Source organism: Zootermopsis nevadensis, unplaced genomic scaffold (assembly GCF_977971745.1).
Source record: "Zootermopsis nevadensis isolate Lab colony 2312 unplaced genomic scaffold, Znev_1.0 Znev_ptg000030l, whole genome shotgun sequence".
NCBI classification, from domain to species: domain Eukaryota; kingdom Metazoa; phylum Arthropoda; class Insecta; order Blattodea; family Termopsidae; genus Zootermopsis; species Zootermopsis nevadensis.
The window spans coordinates 10287152-10310318 of NW_028259162.1; the positions used below are offsets into that span (position 1 = coordinate 10287152).

Here is a 23167-nt window from a genome sequence, read left to right on the forward strand (position 1 = left end):
AAAAAAAAAATTTCATCAAATCCAGAGACTGATGTTCCTTACAAGTTATCCTAAAAGGTTTGACAATTAAACAGGACTCGACCTGAAGATGGCTGCCTTCAGGGTTGTAGTGCCATGTAGCCTGGTATAAGTTCTACAATGCCCCAATGATGTAGGGAGCAAGTACCTCTGAAATGTTAGTAAACTTGTGCCAAGCTACATGGTGGTAAAACCCAGAAGACAGCAATCTTCATACTTGCTGCAGTAAAGATCTGAAATCCTACTAACACTCATCTTATAAAAAGCTTACCTACCATTAGTGTGCATACTGACCTTCAAAGTACTCACCTTCTGACTTTATACACACAATCTAGAAACTTTGACATATGTGCAAACACTGATAGATAAATTTATAAAAAATCCTTTCAGTACTGTCATCACACTGCTCTGAACATGGGCAAGTCATCTGAAGTGTGAACTTTTCAATTGCATATTATTACAAAGGCTTCACAGGTACAGAAAATACATACATATGATGAACACACATCATTTCCTTCATAAAATTGTGAAAACATTAACATTTTTCAAGGAGGAATTATAATTTTTATACCTGAGAAGATCGTCTTCAATACTGTCATCAGTTTCTTTGTTATTCTGGAGTAGTCTTGTTAAGCCACACGTGTCTTCCAGTAGACCAGGCTGAAGACCTTTTGGTTGTAGCCATTTGTTAAGCTGATCTAGACAGAATTTGATGTAGTTCTCTTCATGCAAAGATGCCAAATCTTCTACAGCACCATTTATGTCTGCACACCAAAAACAAAAATTTACCATAAAACTACAATAAAACCTCAAACTCTGGATGTTTGTTACATGGGAGTTCCACATAAAGCTATTACAGCATGTAAAAAGGAAGTGTTATGCCCTAGGCCTAACAGATTCTATCACAATACACAGCCTGTAGTTAGTGAGAGTTTTAAAGTATATCTGAAGCTGCATAATGTACAGGTAATGCAGAGGATATTTTCAGTAACAAATCAATGTACACATGATTATTTTAATTTTACATTAAATTTAATCAAAATATGAACTTCAGCAGATGAAATATGACTATTCATGCATTAAACTATGCCAGCCTGGACAAACTACAAAAGTATATTAGATATCAATATTTTGTCTGAATTTCCATTTCCTCCCAAATGTTTTAATCACATACTTGATACAAAATCGCATAACTTACCTGGAAAACATACAATGTGTCCGTCACCCCTGGCAATGATACTGGAATCTTGGTACAGAGCTGACATAAGCTTTAATGGTTTGGGAACAAGCTGCAAGTAATTTGGTTTGTTCAAATCATACTGATGCAATATATGAGTTGTTGCCAAGCATAAATACTTATGTTTCACATCATTCAGCTTTTCTTTTGCAGTGGCATCCCCATTGTTCTTGACCCACTTTTGCGTGTATGTGTAACACAATCTTGCTGCAGCTACCTGGTCGGCACCTGGGGGCATGCGATTCATTACAAAGTACATACATGCACTTGCAGTTTGTAAGTCACTTATGTTATCCACACACTTCTCTAGTTCATTCAAAAGTAAAGCATCTTGTGAACTGATCCTCCACTCATCAGTAGAAGTTGTCCTGGCTTGAATTGTCTGTTGAACTGTAACAACACATATATTATTTGTATCAATGCCAAGTCCAGCTGACAACTCAATCCATTGCTTGTAGGTCTTAAGGTTTAACTCTGGTGTCAACACAAGCAATGGTTTAGACCCAATCAATGGCAAAAATGGGAGGCGCCACTGTGAAATTTCTGGCAGGGTAAGTGAATGAGGGAAATGAAGCCATTTATCCCGTTCTTCTTGTTTAGGTCCCTGAACCCTTCTATATTTCCTCAGAAACATGAGAAGAAATTTCTTGCTGATGAAATTATGGGATGGAAGGAGTTGTTCAAGAAGATTAATAATGTATATATAAATCTCATAATTGTAGTAGTTGAGACGCTTAAATATCGAAGTTAGATGCTTGACCAGACGTTCCTTATTTTCAATTAATTTTATTATATCTTGGCACCTCCTTGCAACTTCAGTGTCTGTGTTCAGAACATTCATCACTTCTCCTCCATCTACAGTTTTCTCAATCTCAAATTCTGGTTCCCAGGTCATCAGAATAGTTTCCAAATACATCAGTAAGCATTCCTGACGCTCCAGTTCAAAGTCAGAGCAATATTCCAATATCAATAAAATATCCACATGTTTCAACTTCATCAGTGATTGTAATATTTCCATGTTCTGTGCAGTGTTTGATGTAAGTATCTGAGTACAATGTATTCCATACTCAGCAAGTCTTTTAGCCCATATGCATCTTGTGTGAATAAAATGAAAAGGCTTGTTGTCCAGTTTGCAATAATTGCAGAACAGCACTCCCAAGCAGGATACAGAACTGAGTTTTTGAAAATCTTGCTTGAAGGTTTCCAAAGAATGAAGGAGCCACTGCTTAGCAGCATCAATGCCAAGGACAAATAAAAGCGCAAGGCCTAATTGTACATCAAATCGTCGTGCAATAATCACTTTGTAAAGAAGGGCACATATGGAATCGTAGGCAACACGTTTAGTTTCTGACAGCAACGTGGATGACTGTGAATCATCTGGCATTGACAGAGCCCAGGAATTTAAAGAACACCACAGTCTTACTAATGCCAGATCATGATGTTGTTGTTGTAACTGTTTTGCAAGTCCTTCAAGTTGCAGCTGTGAACAGGAGAGAATAATATGAAAGTTATGCTGGTAAACAAAGAGCTGCTTAATTTATAATTCAGTTCTGTATTAGAAACTTTCATGCCACCCCATAAGTAAGTACAATTGTAAAGTTACCATGCACAAGAGAATGAAGAACACTATCCTATGGTCCACACAATTCCTAGTAATAAAACAACATTACAACAAGATTAATTCTGAGGACCATGTCCACATCCTGCACTATAACATATATTCAACATGGATAAAAATTCTGTAATCATTTAAAGACCTGGCAAAGAGTATTAAAGGAGAAGATAACAGACAATATATTTAAATGGTTAATTTATGTAAACAGTATTCAGTGACTTTTGTAGAAAGAAAATGAGACACTAAGTTACAAATTTTAAACAATCTTCATCTTATTCAATCAATCAACAGAAATTATCCTCATATATTAATTAATCTTACTAGGGTCATTAAAAAAATATAGATGAGATATGTGGCATGTGTCGGAAGAAATGCAGACAAAAGTTCAGGAAGGAGACATCATAGAAATAGATCATTTAAAAGTCCTACGCATAGCTGGGAGAATAACATTAAAATGGAACTTCAGATCTTAAGGTTCACATAAAAAGTACCAACTCTTTATTAAAGATCTTGTTCTATTAACTTAGAAGACTTTTATCTTATATCAAGGGTAAAACCAACTTGACAATTCATCATAAAATAAAGGCATCTGTAAATTATAAGACTTTTATCTGACAGCAAGGATAAAACTGAGTCAATAACTCATTATGGTACACTATCACAGACTACTAAGTTATGTGTAGGAACAATATCAAACAGCACACACAAATGTCAGAGAAGACATCCCTGCTTTCATTAGAATATCAGCCATTGTTGGGGTATACACTACCTGATCAAAAGTATCCGGACACCTACGCGAAACTGTCCTCTAAGTGTCCCTTGGATTTACTGCCCAGTAGTGGGCCCACCCTTGGCATTTATTACAGCTCTAACTCTGCGGGGGAGACTGTCTACCAGGTGTTGGAACGTCGCCGGGGGAATTGCCAACCATTCTTCCTGCAACGCTATAGCAAGCGTAGTTAGTGTTGTGGGTCGTTGGGGTCTGGCGTGCAGTCGCCTTTCTAGTTCATCCCAGAGGTGTTCAATAGGATTGAGATCGGGGCTCTGGGCTGGCCAGTCCATTTCCTGAACCTTATTGTCCACAAACCACTCACGAACAGACCCTGCTTTATGGCAGGGAGCATTGTCATGCTGAAACACACAGTTATCATCTCCGAACTGGTGTTCTACCATAGACAACACGCAGCTGGTCAAAATGTCCATATATCCTTTCGCCTTTAACGTGCTCCGTAGTATTACGAGAGGACCAAGTCCCTTCCATGAAAATCACCCTCACACTGTCACCCCACCTCCGCCGAATTTCACTGTGGGCACTATACAGGCCGGCATGTAGCGTTCACCTAGCATTTGCCACACCCAAACCCTCCTATCGGACTGCCACATGGTATAGCGTGATTCATCACTCCAAATCACGTGTCTCCAGTCGTCCACAGCCCAGTGGCGGCGCTCTTTACACCACTGAAAGCGGTTTGCTTACTGATGTGGCAACCAATAACCATACGACGTTCGAAGTCACTGAGCTCCCTTGCTCCACCCATTCTGTCGGTATCGCGTAGCACTGAACAACATCAAGCCCTCTGCCTCCTTTTATAGCAGCAGTGGCGGTCGTAGTGATATCTAGGCTCGAGTTTACGTTTGCAGAGGAGTGTCCGGATACTTTTGATCAGACAGTGTAAAAATTACAAAATGCATTGACCGCTTAGAAAGTTTTATATAAGATATTACCAATGGATTTTATCCCCCCTCTCCAAAACACTCAATTTCAGAAACTCATTACCTAGCTCTGACACAAAAATAATACCTCCTATATCGTATAACAGTGATAATGCTCCAATATTATTTTAGTACACTGAGAAGCACAATAATTAACAGAACAAGCAAATTCAGAATGTTAATTCAACTACACTAAATCAGTTATAATAGCTTAAAAGTTTATACAGATACATGCACATTAGTAATTCAGAACAACAAAACACAATAAAAATTACTTGGATACATACAGTTATATTACTATTATCCATCTGACCAGGTGCATTATGATATAGCCTGCATAAGAACAATTCCTTTAGGAATAACATAACTTGGCTGCTATCAGAAAAGATGGCAGGATCCTTATAAAGAGGTGTGAAGTTCCATCTGGTCAGATTGTCTTGTGCCTTCGATTTCATTTCTTCAAAAACATCTTCATGCTCATTAAAGGAAGCTGTTATGTATAATGCAGTATGAATCCACTGGAAGAGTTCCAGCCATGAAGGTAAGTCATCTGGCAACATGGGGACAAAGGCAACAAATAATAATTAATTGATTTATTAACCTTCATCAATCATATATTGCTTCTTATATATGGTCAAGCTGACCATGCACTGGAGTAGCATATACTGCTTAAACCTTAAGTTAAAGTATGGCCACCAACCCTCTAGAATAGGATTTAAACCCCTTATTCCCATAATAGTATATGTCAACAAACATGTCAGTTGCCACCATTCTCAACCAAATACCAATATGATAGTGACAACTTCAATCTACTCAGAGTTACGTGAGGATGCTTTAACACTTTAAATTATACATAACATTATACAATGGTAAGCCACACAGTTCTAATCAAAGGTGCTTTCATTTTGATTGGAATTTAACACCAACCATTCTTACCTGTTATTTAACCTTTAATTTCAAACTAATTTTGTGTCAGACTTTTATATTTAACAAAGTATAAAGTGGTGTAACATATGTCTAATGTTTTTAATAGCTATATAGTGCCGGGATAGCTCACTCAGTATAGTGACTAGCTACGGGCTGGACGACCGGGGTTCGATCCCCGACGGGGGCAGAGGATATTTCCTTTAGCCTCTGCGTCCTGACCGGCTCTGGGGCCCACCCAGCCTCCTCTACAATGGGTACCAGGGTCCTTTCCCGGGGGTAAAGCCGGCCGGGGCGTGATGCTGACCACTCACCCCCATCTAGTGCCGAGGTCAAGGAAGAGAGGAGCTATACCTCCACTCACCCCAAACGCCTACATGGAGTATAGTGGGACAAACTTTACTTTACTTTACTTTATATAGTGTTCAACAACAGTGCAATAATATGGAAAAGTAAATGGTAACCTAAATACAAGACATAAAGTAAAATTGTTATGTTAGATGGATAATAACATTTTAGATAAATCTCACATGGCATTCCTGTATAATTTAAAGTATTTGTGTTGTATAAAGATGGAAAATTAAAACATATAAACTTTACTTCACAACATGACACTCCAAAACAATCTTGTATGTACTTACCGAAACTGCACAGTGTACATGCTTTACTTGCAATGCTGTGTGCTAACTGTGCACATGCATCAATTTCAGATGCAGTGAAACTTGTCTGTAAGAAGTGAAACACCACGAGACATAGTTTTTGGTTTATGGATTTTGAAAGAGAACTGAAGTGCAGTAGATTCCTGCAAAGAAACAGAGAGCAGTAAGGGTGACCAATCTAATACCAGCATCAGTACTACTAACACTGAAGATGATTATCACCCCCTTCATGATTTAGTTCATATTAACAACATCAAACATAATCATGTCACATAATACAATATTCCAGGCAGAAAGTTGTTCTACAACCCTGATCTTTAGCCTTTCATACTTCCTACTTTAAGGGACACATCTTACAATATCAGATCTTTTGTGTTTATTTTTCTACAGGATTCTCTTCTGTTCTCTAGGATTTCATGTGAACAAAAATTTGCATGATGAAAGAGTCCAAGCTATGAATTCTCTCTCCAGATCTATAAGCGGATCATTTGTCAAAATGTGGTGGGTTGCAATCCCACAAATTAACGCACAACACAATGTTAGTGACTGCACTAAAAATGAGACTAGGATAAGCAGTGCTGTCATCAAAGTACAACATTAAGCAAACCACAAAGTTCCCAAAGTCACCACTGGGGCATGTTATGACTAAATCAAATGACTAATCCAAAAACATCTTACCTCATAACATTGCAGGCAAGTATTACATTTCCATTCCCAGTGGCTTGATGAATTATTTCCAACATTCCTTCTTCAACAGATAACTGCAACAGATGCGTTAACCGTCCAACCTTGCAGTAGATTATAGTTAGATCATCTGTTGCACTCAAAATATTGCTTATACATTCACTTAATACTTCAGAACGTGACTGAACACAACTATAATCTTTCAGTGACAATCTTTTCATAAACTCCAAATGAAGGAAATGCATGTTCCTAACTTCCTGAAATGGAATATCATTGAGGAACGTATCACCCATGATGCAAGCAGCCTTCTCTAGTCTTGAACCCAAGGACCTCAACACCTCCATATATGAGATACGAACCCTGTGATGCAAACTGCTCTGTAGGTAACTTTGGGCTCTGAAAACTATTCTCTGGCAGCATTTAACAATCAAAGCAGTCTTCAGGCTATCTAATAACTCCAATGCTTGCTTCTGTTTGCCTTTTTCGAGATAATGTTCAATACAGATCACGTAAGTCTCTTCTAATAACTTTGTAGTTAGAGATGCATATTTTAAGGCATCCTGCAGCATATCCTCATGGCCTTGTTTAAAGATCATCCGAATCTGGTGCATTAAGTCATATAGCTAAAAAATAAATTAGGAGTTAATTACATTTAAATTTTACATAACACTATTACATATTCGAGTGAAGTCAAAGAACCATCCATTATCATACATTGCAACACTCTGCTTTTGTCCACATCAAGAAATAATCTTATCCTTTCACTGTGACATTCAACTTCATTCACTGAGCTATGAAAACAAATTTTTGGTCTCCATGGTGCAGCTACCTAGTTTGAAGCTTTTAAAGTATACAAAAAAATATGTTAACCCCTTAAGTGTGGGGAAAATTTATACCATTGCAATACCAGGTAGGTCTTCTATATTTTATAAAAAATAATTATGAATTGTTTATATAATATGGATAATACACATTTATTAGGTAAGGAAACAGAAAATTTCGTGTTGTTTAAATTTTTAGCTATTTTACTAACAATTTCACCACATAAAAACACTTGACTGCTCTCTAAACTCACTGATTTCAACTTAATAACCCCCAAAAAAGGTACTGTTTGGGGTTTCCTGCTTGAAAGCAGTGCTAAAACATCCCCAAACATTCACTTTAAGACTGCACATACTGCTACATAGGGCAAGACCACTGAGTTAAAAAAATTTTGGTACATAGCAGAACACTCCATTGAGGCATGACAGAAATAATGCGTATACCTGAGCTTAGCCCACTAAGAAACTGTATTTTTTTCTGAAGCGCGCTTATATGTGTGCTCTCCACTGGGTGGGCGTTAACCACCCGTGCATATATGTGCTTAGCCCACTTAAGGGGTTAAATTTGAAAAGAGTATTGAACATTTTTCATATTTATACCTTAAAACTGCATTATTTCAGGAAAGTGGTAAGAAAATAATGTACAGCAAAAGGATTAAAATAGTGCACAACCATTTCCTTCCTAATTGTTTACATCATTTGATACTGTATAGTCTAAGCTACTGACAGTGCCATAAAATAAAGGATAAACAAATAACATAAAATGCAGAATGACTTACAAACACTGAATTTAGTATAGATGGTGGTCTTTTGGGTTGTTATGGCACGTAGTCATTTGGTTGTACACCAATGTTTCGGAGACCATACTGAATTTTTCTTGCTACAAACTGCTTATAATATACAGTGATCTGTGATTATGCTTCAGCGTAGAACCGATGTGCGTACTTACATTGCAATTTTGTACCAAGAATTTGGTGAAACCATACTTCTTTTGAACAACTTTCACATCCATCATCTTCTGTTCATGTCTAAGCAATCCAATCGAAGGATTATCCACTTCCAGGCCTTGTTTAGCAATACCAACTACAGTTGCACTCCAAGGGACAGGAGCCATTTTGAGTACTGATATGATACACTTCACACGTACCTGCAATAAAAAAATATATAACATTCAGTTATTTCAGGCATATTATGCTCAGAGATGTAAGAATTCATGCAAAGGGCTGTGAAATAATTACAAACATTTATAAGGACCAGGATGAAATCAGTCTTTTATTTTTAACAAACTACTGCAAGATCCATCCCAAGTACCGAAGATAACCAAGCAAACCTCATCTCAGATATTGAATCTCAGGTTGACATCTACCAATCCTCAGGGTCGCTGAGGAAGAAGATAAAAAGTTCTTGAAACATTAGTGTTTTCTCCATTAAACCACATTATAAGGCTGGTAGCTCGAGAATTCATTATACTTAGTCGCCGTAAAAGTTTCAGATGATACATGTATCATATGCTGACATAACTTTCTCTGTGTTTCATTAGAGTTTGCAACATGACATTATGGGCACTGAACAGTACAATGCTTTCCTCCAGAACAGCACTGCCAAGTTAACATTGCATTCATCTGGACTCTAGGTAATGTTAACAGTTAAGACATAAAATGGCAACCATGGTGAAGGAAGAAAAAAAGAGGTGAAATGGTGAGGTCTTCAATTTTGTGTTCCACATCATGGAAGACTTATTTGGTGAAGCAATACATAACTAATATCATATTAATAATGTTCATACCCCAAGGTCATTGATGCAAGGTATGACAGCAGCAACAGTATCTTCCCAGGGTGCTTCTGCATAGTAGTACCACCAACTTGCTGACTGACTGAGAATTCTATGTATACACTCAGACAGTACCATATCTGGTACCAAAGAATTATCCAACATGAACTTTCTGAGAAACTGAATCATTAATGGTTTGATGTCAACTGGGGCTACTTTTCCCAGTAAAATGCTAACCACTTCACTCTTGTCACTCTGTAAGAAATATAAAATATTTCTAAATTACAAATATCCATTTTCAGTGATGTCTCTTCTGACAATTTTAAATTAGTATAAAATTATTTTTCTGCTACAGAAGACTTCATTCTTTATTCAGCCAAACTGACACAAAACAATTTATTAATCTCATAATGGATAATGATAAATCTACTTATCAGATCATAATATTTTGTAACTCTCTTTACAACTGAATAGTTTTCACTGTACTATTCATTTGTTATTCTGAATTTGTGTAATGCATAAGTAAATTACTTTCTCCCCAGATGTAAGATAGTACATATTTAATTAAACAAAAGTAATTTATCAAACTTTCACACAAATTCAAGAGCCCACTACTCTCACAGAAGCTTAAAACCACATACAAAGAGTAACAGAATGATGCTAAAATATGATACTGTGGCATGATATGGACAACAGTCTGTTTAAAAGAAAGAAGAAAAACACATTTGTTTTCAAATATAATGGCAAATGCTGTTTCATATAATATTCTTCTACAGACATAGCACATTTGCATTTTACAGTTCACACACATTTAAATACCATGTGGAATACATGGAAATCAGTTTCAAAACACTATGTTTGTTAATAACTCTACAACAATAAAAGTATTGTAACATAATAAGCAGGATGTGACAGTTAAAAAAATAAAAATAAACTTGACTTTTTTTATTTCTACACCCATATCATACACTAAAAGCTAACACAACTTTCCCCAGTGCAATGCACAATAACAGCAAAATATTCTGAAACAAGTAATGCTTTCTAAAACAAATTCTGAATACCTCAATGAACACAGTTAAATACCACACCTCATACCTGCATAAAGTCTGCAAGGGCAACATGGATCTTGTGATTCTCTTTCAGCTGTTGCAATTGTCTTAATGTACTGGCCATTTCAATAAGCTCCAAGCAATGTGTGCTAGTCACCAATAACTGCTGATGGTAGAAATCTAAATGGGAATATGGTTTCATGTTTATACTTTGAAGTACCTTCTCTGCAAAATCCAGCCCCAACTTGAGCCAATTACTTCTTTCAACTTCCAAGGACCTGGAAAGATCAAACACTCATCACTTGTCTCACAAAACAGTTTCCAGCATTCAAAATTATACATAACTCAACATTACATTACATAAATAAGAAATGCAACAGAGTTTTATACAAATAGATCACTAAGGGTAGCATACTTGTATTAGGATTCAGAAGGTCACAAACAGTATAAATACAGTAGAACCTCATTACATCATGGAACTAGACAAACCATGCATAAGATCATATTCCCAAGACAGTTTTACTGATAATACTGGCAGTTTATAAGGTGACTGTTAAAGTTGTCCCTCGACACCTGCAGTACAATAAAGGTCTACTGAAATATAAAAATCAGTATGATGGTACTCCTCGACCTGAAGATGGAAGTAGACACAACCCCTGAAACATCCTTAATCCAACTACATGCAACAGTCTTTCCTCACAAACTAATAGTCACTCAGTTTATCAAGAAATTCCTTTACAGGATTTGAAGGTTCATTATCATGTTCACAAAAGTTTGCAAATGTCCCTATCCTGGGCCTGATGAATCAGTCCAAGCCCTTTCACTATATTTCTTTTGAATTCATTTCAATATGATCCTCCCTACTATGCCTAGGTTTTCCAAGTGGTCCCATCCCTTAGAGTCTTACAACCAAACCCCTGTAGGCACTTCTCATGTGTCCCACTTGTGCCACATGTCACACACATCTCATCCTCCTTGATTTGATCATCCTAATTATGTCCGATTTTAATTCACAAAAGTAAAGTACATTCAGTGATCTCCAACTGTTAAAAAGCATTAAATGTTAATATGTGATTAATTAATTAATAATCAAGAGGAACTTTAAATGACAGGAGACATACTTAATAGACTTTATGGTCCAGCTGACAACATGCTGCATTGACTGTGGTGTAACACAAAGTACCGAAGGAATGAACTGATAAATCCAAGAAATCAAATCAGAGACCTTCATACCAGAAGGAATTGCATTCAGCAGAGCTATAACTGTGGCTTCTGATAGCACAGACTTGAAGTTATTCCAGTGTCTGGCCCATATGAGTGAAGCCTGACTTAGTTGACCCTGTACAGGACAAAAAATCACATAACAAACATGTCATACTAAACATTTTACTAAATACATATAAATTAAATATTATTTATTTTTGTATGTACATTTTTAAATGCAAAGAATATAAATCATAATTCTCAAACTATTTTACTGTTTTGTCTCTCAATAATAATACAAGTCAGAAGTGAGTAAGTTGAAGATGTTACCAAATTTCATTCCAAACCCTAGAGTAATTTCAATATGTAAATGGTATTTTATACTTCCAATGTTTGAACTTAGTTACACATTCTGTAATAGCCACATAGAAACTGAAAAGTGGGCATCACAACAATGCTGCAGAAAATGTTTGCTTCATAACTACTGTCCTAAACAATAAGCAGAGTATGCTTCCAAACATCCTGAGAAACTGTAGTATATGTATATTGCAACCAGTTCTAAATTCCTTATGTACTAACAAGTTAAACAGATGTTAGCCTTCTATAATGTGATGGACACACTGGAAAAACTATAGCATGAGTAGTTCACATAACAAAAATAATGAACCTGCTAATTTATATCTTTCAAATCATTCAAACAAAATACACAATAACCTAAAAATGTTTGGCAATAAAAACAAAGGCATTACCAAACTACCAGATTATATAGCAGTGAACAGTAAGGTGATCAGGATGTGGAAGGTAGTGGTCATGGCCTGTTTTAACGTACTATGCTTGATGGACTGATGAAAACCATGAAAATTCTCTATAAGGATAACTGGCCTTCAGGCCAACATTTGAATGTGGGACCTCCCAGATACAAAGCAGCAGTGTTCATTACTTAACTGCAGTCTTCAGTCTGTCATCCATTACCAAATATAACTTTATTATAAGTTTCCCATAAATTAGCTTGTTACTTATATTTACATTTTATTGGAAACATAAACAGCCAATTTAAGAAAGTCACACCGATGAAGATTTCAAACCTAAAGAATGAAAACTGAAAAGGACACAAATTCATTAGTTCTAAACTGATTTACCTTCACCTTTGTACTCCTCTATTTTCATAAACAGTTGCCTTTCCCCTGTCCAAACGTTAGTTAAAAATATTTATAAAGTTCACTGTTTAAAAAAGAGAAGGGATAAATAGAAGAGACAGCAAACAAATTCTGAAGTCTGCATTTCTGTACTGTACTAATTTAATATGTGCCACAACACACCTGCTGTAAATGTTGCTTGCACACGCACAAAAGATCTGCACGAGAAAACTCACACCACTTCATATTCTCTGGGTCTGACTGGTAGACAAGCTGAAATGTGTCCAGTCTTACTGATGTGCTCCATAACTCAGACTCTAAAGATGATATCTTTGCTGTGTTTAAATTCTACAAAAATGAAGAAGAAAGGAAATGAAAACATTATAACATAGCAGCATTCACTGAATCTTTTCCAGTAACTGGTAAATGTCCACTATTATGCACTTTTGTCAACAAAAAACATAAATAATTTCATTATCCTCATATAGGCATCCGGTAACTAAGTGCCTCTAAAATACTGCACTTTCAGCTTAAATATTACTTAAATTTTTACAACTATGTTTTTAAAAACACTGGAATATGTAATTTAAACAGATTACTCACCCTCACATCAGTTTTCTTTAATCTGTCACTTGCATAATCCAGAAGTTCCCGCACTTTGGCCAGATCAACAGTAAGCACTTTCATACAGGCTTCGCAAATAAACTCAAGGTCTTTAATGTTGTTCATCATGCTAATAAAATTATTAAAATTTACTATTTCTTCTGAACTATCACGAGACAAAGACCATGGATGAAGAAATTTCATGTAATGTTTGGCACGTTCTTTGTATACCAATTCAACATTAAGCTTGAACCTACATGCAAATGTCTCTGCATCATCAAATGTATGTCGTTGCAACAATCTCTGGAATCTAAATTAAAGAAAATATATAATTTAAAAATTGTAAGATGCATCCAATCAAAATATCAATCTGCCAATTTTAGAAAATTGTGTAGACAAAAGAAGCAAACTGTAGTTTCTCTTATTTATCTCTATTAATGCAACATTGTCTCCAGAATAAATAATGCTTTCACTCAAAAACATGTACAGTATAAGTAGGATTTGAGATTCTCATGGCAGTCAGCATGGTGATGGTGGTCTTCTGGGTTATAGCACCTTGTCTGTTAGACGTTTGCCACTGTGGCAAAGGTCCTTGCTGCCTCCATCAACCCAGAAGACAGCCATCTTCATGTATATAAACTCTCAATGGTCTTTCTCTGGGGTAAAATTAATTTTATTTCACATGAAATAATAAGAAATTGTATTCAAAACAAGTGAAATGCTTAAATAATTCTTAACACTACTGTAAAGGTTAGTGAAAGTCATTTATTAAAACAGTCTCTAAAAGGAGATAGCATAATAATGTAAAGCATATTTTCCACAATAACACAGGGCCTATACCAGAAACCTTAATTTCAGACTGAGTGGTTATCATTCAACTAAACAACTCTCAGGCTTAGTCTGTTTGCAGGATGAGTTTCAGAACTAGTGCTACTGGTTCAAAACATTAATACAGCATACTTTCTTGACCTCTGCTAATCCTAGGCAAGTCTAGAATCAGTTTATGATGGCAGGCACCCATGTGGCAGATTCTGTTATCCCAGTGAAAGGATGTTTATGAAGATGAGCAACAGAGGGGACCTACAATTCACCATAAGTTCCAAAGCATGGTACAAGCAAAGTTTTAAATTTGGCACAGGTGAACGCTTCAGAATGCAATCATAAAAACTCATAGATCACAAATCTGACTGGGGATGAAACTCAAAACCCTTAATGAGACTCAAGTGTTTTATACCCCCAAGACCACCACATATCCCCTGCATGTTTAAGTAGGTTAAATGTGACAAATATTTATGCACTCTTATGTTTGATGCACTAAAAGATTAGGTAAGATTCCATTCATAGTTTACCTACTCACATAACAGCTCTGTAATAAAGTTTTCAATGTGGTACTTAGTTCTATTCCAGGTCTTCTCTGGTAACATCTTAGAAAAGCACTTCTATTAACTATACAAATGGTGTACACAAAGAAAATATATGTATAGCTGACATAGTTTAATTTCCTTCCATTAAATAGTTTGAACTAACTGAACTAACCTGTATTCTGGAAGACTCTCCACAATGTTTCTGATATGAAGAGAAAGTACAGATTCAGAGTTTGAACTTCCAACTCCTTCCAGAAATAATAATTCTTGTGTAGTTGATGTTAATGACACAAGGAATGTCACTGAAGACACACAAAATTGGAATTTGATTTCCAACTCTGTTCAAAAAAACAAAACAATTACACACTGAAAAAATAATATAATCTAGGACAGCCTTCATCTATACAATATCTTTTCAGATAAATGAAACGTAATTCAGAACCACAGGCGGAAACTTCCAACATAACTTGGGTATTTCTTAGGTGGCAGAAGTGATGGCAGTAGCAGCAGAAGTAAACTTGAAATTAATAACAACCTAATAATACACACTGCATACATCTGTGATCAGAACTACTTGCAAAAAGCTGTAAAATAAAGGTATAATATACAAGCACTTGAAATGAATAAACTGAAGGGTTACCAGCTGGACTTTAACTATGGGGTTTAACTGTTTAGCAGTACGCTATTATGGCACAGTCAGGCACAGCCAGGTGTAAGTAGTGTCACATGGTCAATAAAGATTAAGAAACATTTAACACAAAAAATATTACACAAATGTGAAAAGGGATCAAAAGTGCTCATTACATTGAAAATAATAAAACAGGGCTCTCATTATAAGAGAAGAATATTCCTAAATTTAATTATTACACTGACAATGCATAAAAAATTATAAAATGGATTTGTTATAAGCTGTACTCACTATAATGGACTTTTTCTGCACTTCTAAAATATTCAAGTAATACTTAAGATACTAAAACTTAAAAAATATTATTAATCTTCCCAAATAACATTTCACATATGCACACAATACATCTACAAGTATAAGCACATGTACACACATATATTTTCTCTCTGAAAACCTGAACAGTACATCATTGATGTGTACCACTGCTTTACTCTGATAACAAAATAAGACAATTCTACTGATACCTGGCAATGAAGCTAGTTGTATGTAAGACTTTCCAGACTCGATGGGCTGGGTAAGAAGAAGAATACTAGTTCCATTCATACCAGAAACCCCATCTAGCACAACAAAATCCTGAATAGAAACTTCATGCCACAGTGACACAAAAAGAAGTGTTTGTGTGCAGATAAGAATCAACTTTGCATCTCCAGTAAGGCCAATAAGCAAGCTGAAATGAAACAGAAAATCAGTACTCCAATATATCTAAATCCGTAATTTTCAAAAACAATTCATTTCAGTTCTACATTTTCCTTAGGCATATATTCAAACGAAAGATAACTCTCTTCTGGGTTGTTGCACTGTGAAGTCTAGTACACATTAACAGATGTTTCTGAGATGCTTGTTGCCTCCATCAGTGCCCTAATAAAGGAGTAAGCAAGCATCTCTGAAACGTTGATATAACTTCTACCATTACACATGGTGTAACAACCCAGAACACAGTCATCTTCTTACTTACTGCCTTGAGAACCTGAAATCTCACACTTATATCCAAATAGTTCAGAGATCTATCAACTGTCCCTATAAAATACAGGCTGATCACACTTCAAGAAATTTAATAATGGTAGTCTATCCAAAAAAGAAAAGAAAAATCAATTTTTGCTCACAGCAATGTGAAGTATCACATAAATGAGATGTATAATTAATCTACAATGTTTTATTTTCAGATGGAACATGACTTGCAAAAGATCATACAGAGTTGGAAATGGGCAAATACAAATAGGTGTCTCAAAAACATAAAGGGCATAAAGGTAGAAATTATTAGTAAAAATGTTCCTTTAGATACAGGCTTGCATCTTTTGACATGTTACTTAACAGGTTCTTGGGGAGATACAGTGCAATAATCATATTAATTCAGTAGAATGGACATAGCTCCAACTATCATTCAGCAATCAAAATTCAAGGTTTAAGACCTAATTGATTTACTGACCTAGCCCAATAACATTGCTATATATACATGCATAAATTCAACAATGGCTCCTCTATATTTATTACCACTTGATAACCCAAGGGTCAAAGCATGTAGCAGAGGTTTTGAATAATACATTCATAGACTACCCTTCAATTCATTAAGTACACAATCATGCCTCTATATAGATATTTTATCATGCTACTCTGAATATGAATTTTTGCACTTAAGTAAAGAATATTCATAGCCAAAGGTTCAATCTGAGAGGAATAATATAGTGGCAGCATTAGCCAAATGACTGTAACAGATTCTCACCTGGCATTTTCTACAGCTTTAATAGTTTTAATCCTTGACACTGGTTCTTCAAGCATCCATGATTCACACGTTGATGACTCCAATGACCAAACAGTAATTTCATCACCCACAAGTACAAGTCTTGTATTTTCACTGCCAGTTAGAAGTGTTGCTGAAGATATCTAAGTAACATGAAAATAAAAAAATTATAATATAGATAGCATTAAAATGTCACACAAAATGGTGAATATCAACAAAACTAAACATTTTCATAAAAAAATGTTTATATATATTTTCAGAATATACAATGGAATCTTCCTAAATACAGATTTGTGCAACATGGCTTGAAATCTCCATGTATTACCTCTTACAACCATTCTTTGCATTTATACAATTCACAATGGCACCAGACCATCTGGTCACTGTTTCCACTTTATCCAACTTCTGCTTCTCCAAAAAACCCATCCTCCTCAGCATTTTTTTGCATTCCTCACTTTTGTAGTACTTACATGTTACATACATGCCACATATCTCTAATAATTTCAATGTTAGATAAACTAATTCTTTTATTACCAAAACATATAGTAAATTCCTTGTCTTGATCCACAAACTCAATTTTTTCCACGAGTTCTTAAGATTTTCAAATATATATATAATGCCCACATTTAACAAAGATCAACTGTATGACACAATACTGCTGAACATATTACGACTGATACAATAAAGCTTAATTAAAATGTAAAATCAGCCCAGTGGGAGTGCTTATACATGATCAAGTTAAAATGCAGTTCAGTTGCTTTAACCTTTGTCATGTTCAAATAGGAAACTTAAAAATGCTACACAATAAGGCTGTGGACAAGGATATAACTCCAGAATTAACATTTTAGCAATCAGCCAGCTGGACTGTGTAAGACTTAACACATAGCAAATGTCAAGGTGAACTTTCAATATACAAACCTGACTCTTGCAACACTCCCTCCTTATGATTTCAATCTGGATGCCATCAGTCACCTGTTTTATTAATTCATTACCACCATTCTGAATTGCTTGTAATAAAGCTTCAAAATTCAGTCCTTGAATTCTGAAAAAAAATATTCCTGTAGTCCTAAGGTAAATACTAAGTAGATCACTTGTCATTACAGCATGGCACATCCTCAGAATATGGAAGGCTTGAATATATGGACAGTAACTACAGATATATTGAATAATCAATGATGAACAGAAGACAAGAGGTTACCTTCCTGCTTTGGGGAATTAAATTCTATTAAGGAAATTGGTCTAGGAGTTGATGCAGAGATAATTAAGCATAGGTTCATGTCTCATAACCAAACTACAGGACAAAACCATTATACAAAGGCAGCTTATAAATCCTATGAAAATGTGGCAAAGTTAAAATATTTAGGATTGATGTTAACAAATAAAAATTGCATTTACAAGGAAATTAAGACCAAAAAATGTTTGGTTCAGAATTTGTCTTCCTGTCCACTACATAAAAACAATGATTAAATTACACAACACTATAACTTACCTGTCATTTTTACGAGTGTAAAACTTGCCCACTCACAGGAAGGGAAAAAGACAGACAAGGGTTTTAGAAACATGGTGCAGAGGAGAATATTTTGACCTAAAAAGAATGAAGTGACAGCAAGCTAGAGAAAACTGCATGAGGAGCTCCATAATTTGTACTCTTCACAAAATATTATTAGGATGACCAAATTAAGGATGAGATAGGTGGAGGTAAGCAGCATGCACGAGAGAGCTGAGAAATGTGTGCATAATTTTGGTTGGAAAGCAAGAAGGAACGATACCACCCTGAAGGCACAGATATGAGGATAATATTAATATGGATGTTATGGAAACAGGGATGTGGATTCATTGTCATCTATCTCAGGATAGGGACCAATAGCAAGATCTTTTGAACACAGTAATGAAACTGCAGGATACATAAAAAGGCAAGAACTGGGACTAGTTGAGTGTAACACCGACTCCTCAAGAAAGACTCTGCTCCATGGAGTTAATTGTCCTAAGACAATGTAAATGAAATCAAGATGTTGATTACATGTAATTCTTAATATGCTTCCTACATTATTTAACATGTGGAAACACGAAGGCTTTCAAAGGTATTGTCAAGCTTTTCAGTTATAACTCCTTCAAAACTTACTTAGTTATTTAAGTGTTTAAATAGTCATTACAAGAGGCAGTAAGAATGAAACTTATAGTAGGAATGATATTGTTTCAAAACACTTTAGTTTACAGATGCATAGCAGAATACACACCTGAATATTTGTCCTGAATTTGCAATCATCAATATGTCATATGCATGGTTCCCAATGGCATGGATGAATATGTTAATGAAAGAAAAATCATAATGTGCAGGCAATGCTGACCTGAAAATAAAATGGTTAAATATATATCTGCACAATATTTTCATATTATATCAGTATTATAACAAGGGACAACCTTACAAATGACTGAGTTAACAAAACACACGAACACCCCACACCCCTTGCAAATGTGTTCACACAAGCACACACATACTCAAATCAGTTTTATAACATCAATAGTTCAAATGTTATCACTCATCAAAAGCAGTGTGTAATTACTGCTGTTGTTACTGTTGTGTTGCTTTGTCATCTTGTGAAGCCTTCTTTTAAATATATTTCTCTTTGACAATGACAAAATGGGTGATTATCACAAGAAAGCATCTGATGAGCCACAGACCAATACAAAAAACAAGTCTAAGCAATCAATGAAACAGAGTCTTATTTAACATTCATTTCAATAAAAAATGTGATTGAATTCTAAATAAAATATATTTTTTAACATTCAAAACAGAAAATACTTTTCCAAGCAATTAGTCAGCCAAACTAAACAAAACTTTTTTGTACACATATTTAGATACACTCTACACAATTCATACAAGTTTAATTCAAACAAAGAGCCATTCGTCATTACCATTTAAAAACAGTTTTTAGCACTAATCAGTATACAATACAACCAACTGAAGTGCATTATGCACTCAGAAATTTACTCAACAGATAACAAAGATGTGTTGTCAATGAAGGAAAAATGCCAAGATGAAATAAAAAACCCAAACTTTTAAAAGCCTATTGTTTCAGCTTAAAGTTGAATAGTACTCTTAAATGTTATAACAGTCACATTCTGCATACATGAACAAATTTGAACCCATTTTAAACAATGCTGCAGAAAAATCAGACAGTGAATTACATACTTTTCTGAGCATATCCTTGCTTAACCACATTTCAGCATATAACAGAGTTAAGACTGGAACAGAGGTATCACACTAAGTAAACTAATCATCCTTATAGAGCTGTATCAAGTAAGTGTAGTGTACCTTGAAAATAGTAGCTGACCATTTGCAGAATGGTATAAACAATGAACAGTACTTTCAACACCAACAATGGTAAACAATCCGTCATCTGACAGAGTAAAACAGTCAATTGATGAATTAAAGGTGTAAGTAAAGTTTACTTCAGAACACGTTTCATCAGTAAATACTATGAGAGATCTATCAGCTGCTATACAAACACTGTCCCCAGAGAAGGATGCAGCAACAACATGTGGATTCTTCACAACCTATAACACAACATCAAAAGATAAGTATATTAGTCTCTGTTAAAATATACTTTGTGTTTACAATCCAATTATTTAAACCTTTCACTTTCTATGCCAAATCTTACATGAATACATTTCTGGAACTAATATTACTTGCCAACAAAACACATTATTCATATATTTAATGAGAGCAGAAAAGTATTATCTGAGGCAATAAATAAGAAAAGGTCAACAACATACCTCCCCCTGAGGCTGGATTGTTGCCAGTGTCAGAATTTCAAATATTACATTACTGTCATCTGAAACTGCCCGGGGTCCAAAATTAACAGATTCCTCTTCTGTATTAAACCCTGTAGTAACATCAGTCCACACAGCCATCATGAAACCTTGAATATAAAATAGACTAAAATGGAAAAAAAACAGAGAATAAAGTTGTCAATGCCTTACTAGTTACTATGACAGCATAAAAAAGAACATTCCCATTTCAATTACCCAAGAGGTATACCCCTACTTCAGTGTTGCTCCCTTTCCAGAACAAAAGCACAGCAATAGATTTTTGGATTTTAGGAGGGAAATGTCAGAAAACAAAAGCTATGATATACAGTAAAACACATTTCTTGCCTATTTTTACACATGCAGCAGGAACATAAATACAGACTTAGAGAGATATAAGCAGATTACAAGTAGAGACATATTATTATACTTTACTGTTAAACATATTTATATGTAAGCAGAATCAGATGATAATGTTCTGCCACAACAATCTGAATCTCATGCAAATTCATATCCCATCCACTTAGTTGGTTTATTATTTAGGATGTAAACAGTATCAGGTTAAAATCTCACATAGGTTGGTAGCTCAGAACCATCTGGACAATAAACAATAAGCCCTTCTTCTGGATGCCTGAAATGTTCCTTAATTTATTTTAAAACTCTGTCTATCTCCCATTACATGCACAATTTTCAGAAGTGACTCAGAAAAAGTTTATTTATTCTCTTCGCCACTGGTGTTGAGAACAAGCTTACTGTGTACGTCCACAGGAAAAAAGGGTATCAATGTTAATTCCAGAAAGCTCATCAATTTTTAATTATAAATTATTAATGTAACCAAATCATGTACGAAATTACCACATACTTTCATTTAGGGGAATCAGATCGTAAAATAATACCAACACATTGTAATTTAAATAATCACACTTTTATCCGCGGATCACGAACATACTCAAATCACCTGCGAAAACGTTTCTAACCTGACTACTTCTTCTAATTTCTTGAATGGCGCCAAATCATTCTAATCGACATATAATGAAAGAAATCGACCTTCACAAACATCAATGATCGCTTGATCGACTTATCGAATGAAATGCGTGGTCGCGAACGCGCTACTCTATTCTCGGTAATAATCTGTAGCAAAGATCAATAATATTCGTTTTGGATCCGATCAATCGCCACTTCAACCCAATTCATGAGACCATTGCTTGCAAATAACACAACCCCAATAGAGAATGGATACAAAAAGACATAACAATTTGAGGCACGGTGCATAAGTAGATTTGCCAACAAAAGGGCTTTCATTCCCCGAAGGAAATCTGTCTGTGTAAGACGGACTTAATCTGAATATAGTTTCATCATGTTGAAAAGTTAATTATTCGATGTTCTTGACCTACTACGATGCACATTGAGCATTACTCACAATTGTATTGCGGAGTAATGGTAATTATGGTCGGATGCTAAAAACGATAGTGCATGGGTTATTCTCCTAACACAATTACCTATTTTTGTGTTTGGAATTCTTTTCACGTGTGTGTGTATATATATATATATATATATATATATATATATATATATATAATTTAAATTAATTTTATTAAAATTATATTACTTAAAAACATATAACTTTAATTAAAGTATGTAATATTGTTCTGAATGTTTGTGAACAATTATAAAAAACCGAGGACGACACGTAAAGGAAACCTTGAATGGTAGGAATGCTCAGTAACCACAGATTATCGGAGTTGAGGTTCTCTGTGTTATTAAGGTTACATTACGTTTCGGTGATGTACTCTTTCCGTCTTCAGGGTTCAGTTCACTCACGTCAGGATTACCAGTATATACACCGTCACACCGAAGAATAAAATCGTCACATATACCGTTACATTCAATAACTTTATCTCCCCTACAGAGGGTTTTATAGGTTTTATATGAATCGTTAAATTAACACATAATTACCCTAAATAGCATAAACCAATTTTTATGATTAATACGGATACATTGTGTGTCCTTCAAGATAGAATATATATTGAACAAATATTAATACTAAGCATTACAGGAACGTTTTATCCAGGGAAAATTACATTGCTATTTACAACGTTAAAACGTTTATAATGCATGAAGATGGCTGTCTTCTGGG

At 35.1% G+C, this 23167-nt stretch overlaps 1 protein-coding gene across 3 annotated transcripts in view; it reads right to left on the reverse strand.

Annotated features, from left to right (window-relative positions):
- rod (kinetochore component rough deal) overlaps positions 1-22025 on the reverse strand; it is a 27815-nt gene extending 5790 nt beyond the window's left edge. Inside the window, exons 1-19 of one of the 3 annotated variants that reach the window (XM_022058614.2) lie at positions 21893-22025; positions 20998-21143; positions 20537-20778; positions 19458-19568; positions 18139-18262; positions 17203-17363; positions 15947-16149; positions 14970-15135; positions 13434-13743; positions 13014-13178; positions 11613-11830; positions 10538-10769; positions 9458-9697; positions 8621-8818; positions 6845-7473; positions 6149-6309; positions 4871-5133; positions 1217-2735; positions 590-782 (exon numbers count right to left, since the gene is read on the reverse strand). In XM_022058614.2, the coding sequence (XP_021914306.1) occupies positions 590-782; positions 1217-2735; positions 4871-5133; positions 6149-6309; positions 6845-7473; positions 8621-8818; positions 9458-9697; positions 10538-10769; positions 11613-11830; positions 13014-13178; positions 13434-13743; positions 14970-15135; positions 15947-16149; positions 17203-17363; positions 18139-18262; positions 19458-19568; positions 20537-20778; positions 20998-21138 (5276 nt within the window). In that variant the 5' untranslated portion in view covers positions 21139-21143; positions 21893-22025. Of the gene's footprint in view, positions 1-589; positions 783-1216; positions 2736-4870; positions 5134-6148; positions 6310-6844; positions 7474-8620; positions 8819-9457; positions 9698-10537; positions 10770-11612; positions 11831-13013; positions 13179-13433; positions 13744-14969; positions 15136-15946; positions 16150-17202; positions 17364-18138; positions 18263-19457; positions 19569-20536; positions 20779-20997; positions 21161-21603; positions 21810-21892 lie in introns of those variants that run through there. The other 2 variants (XM_022058615.2, XM_022058616.2) reach the window with 2 other exon arrangements.
- Positions 22026-23167: the final 1142 nt, after the last annotated feature.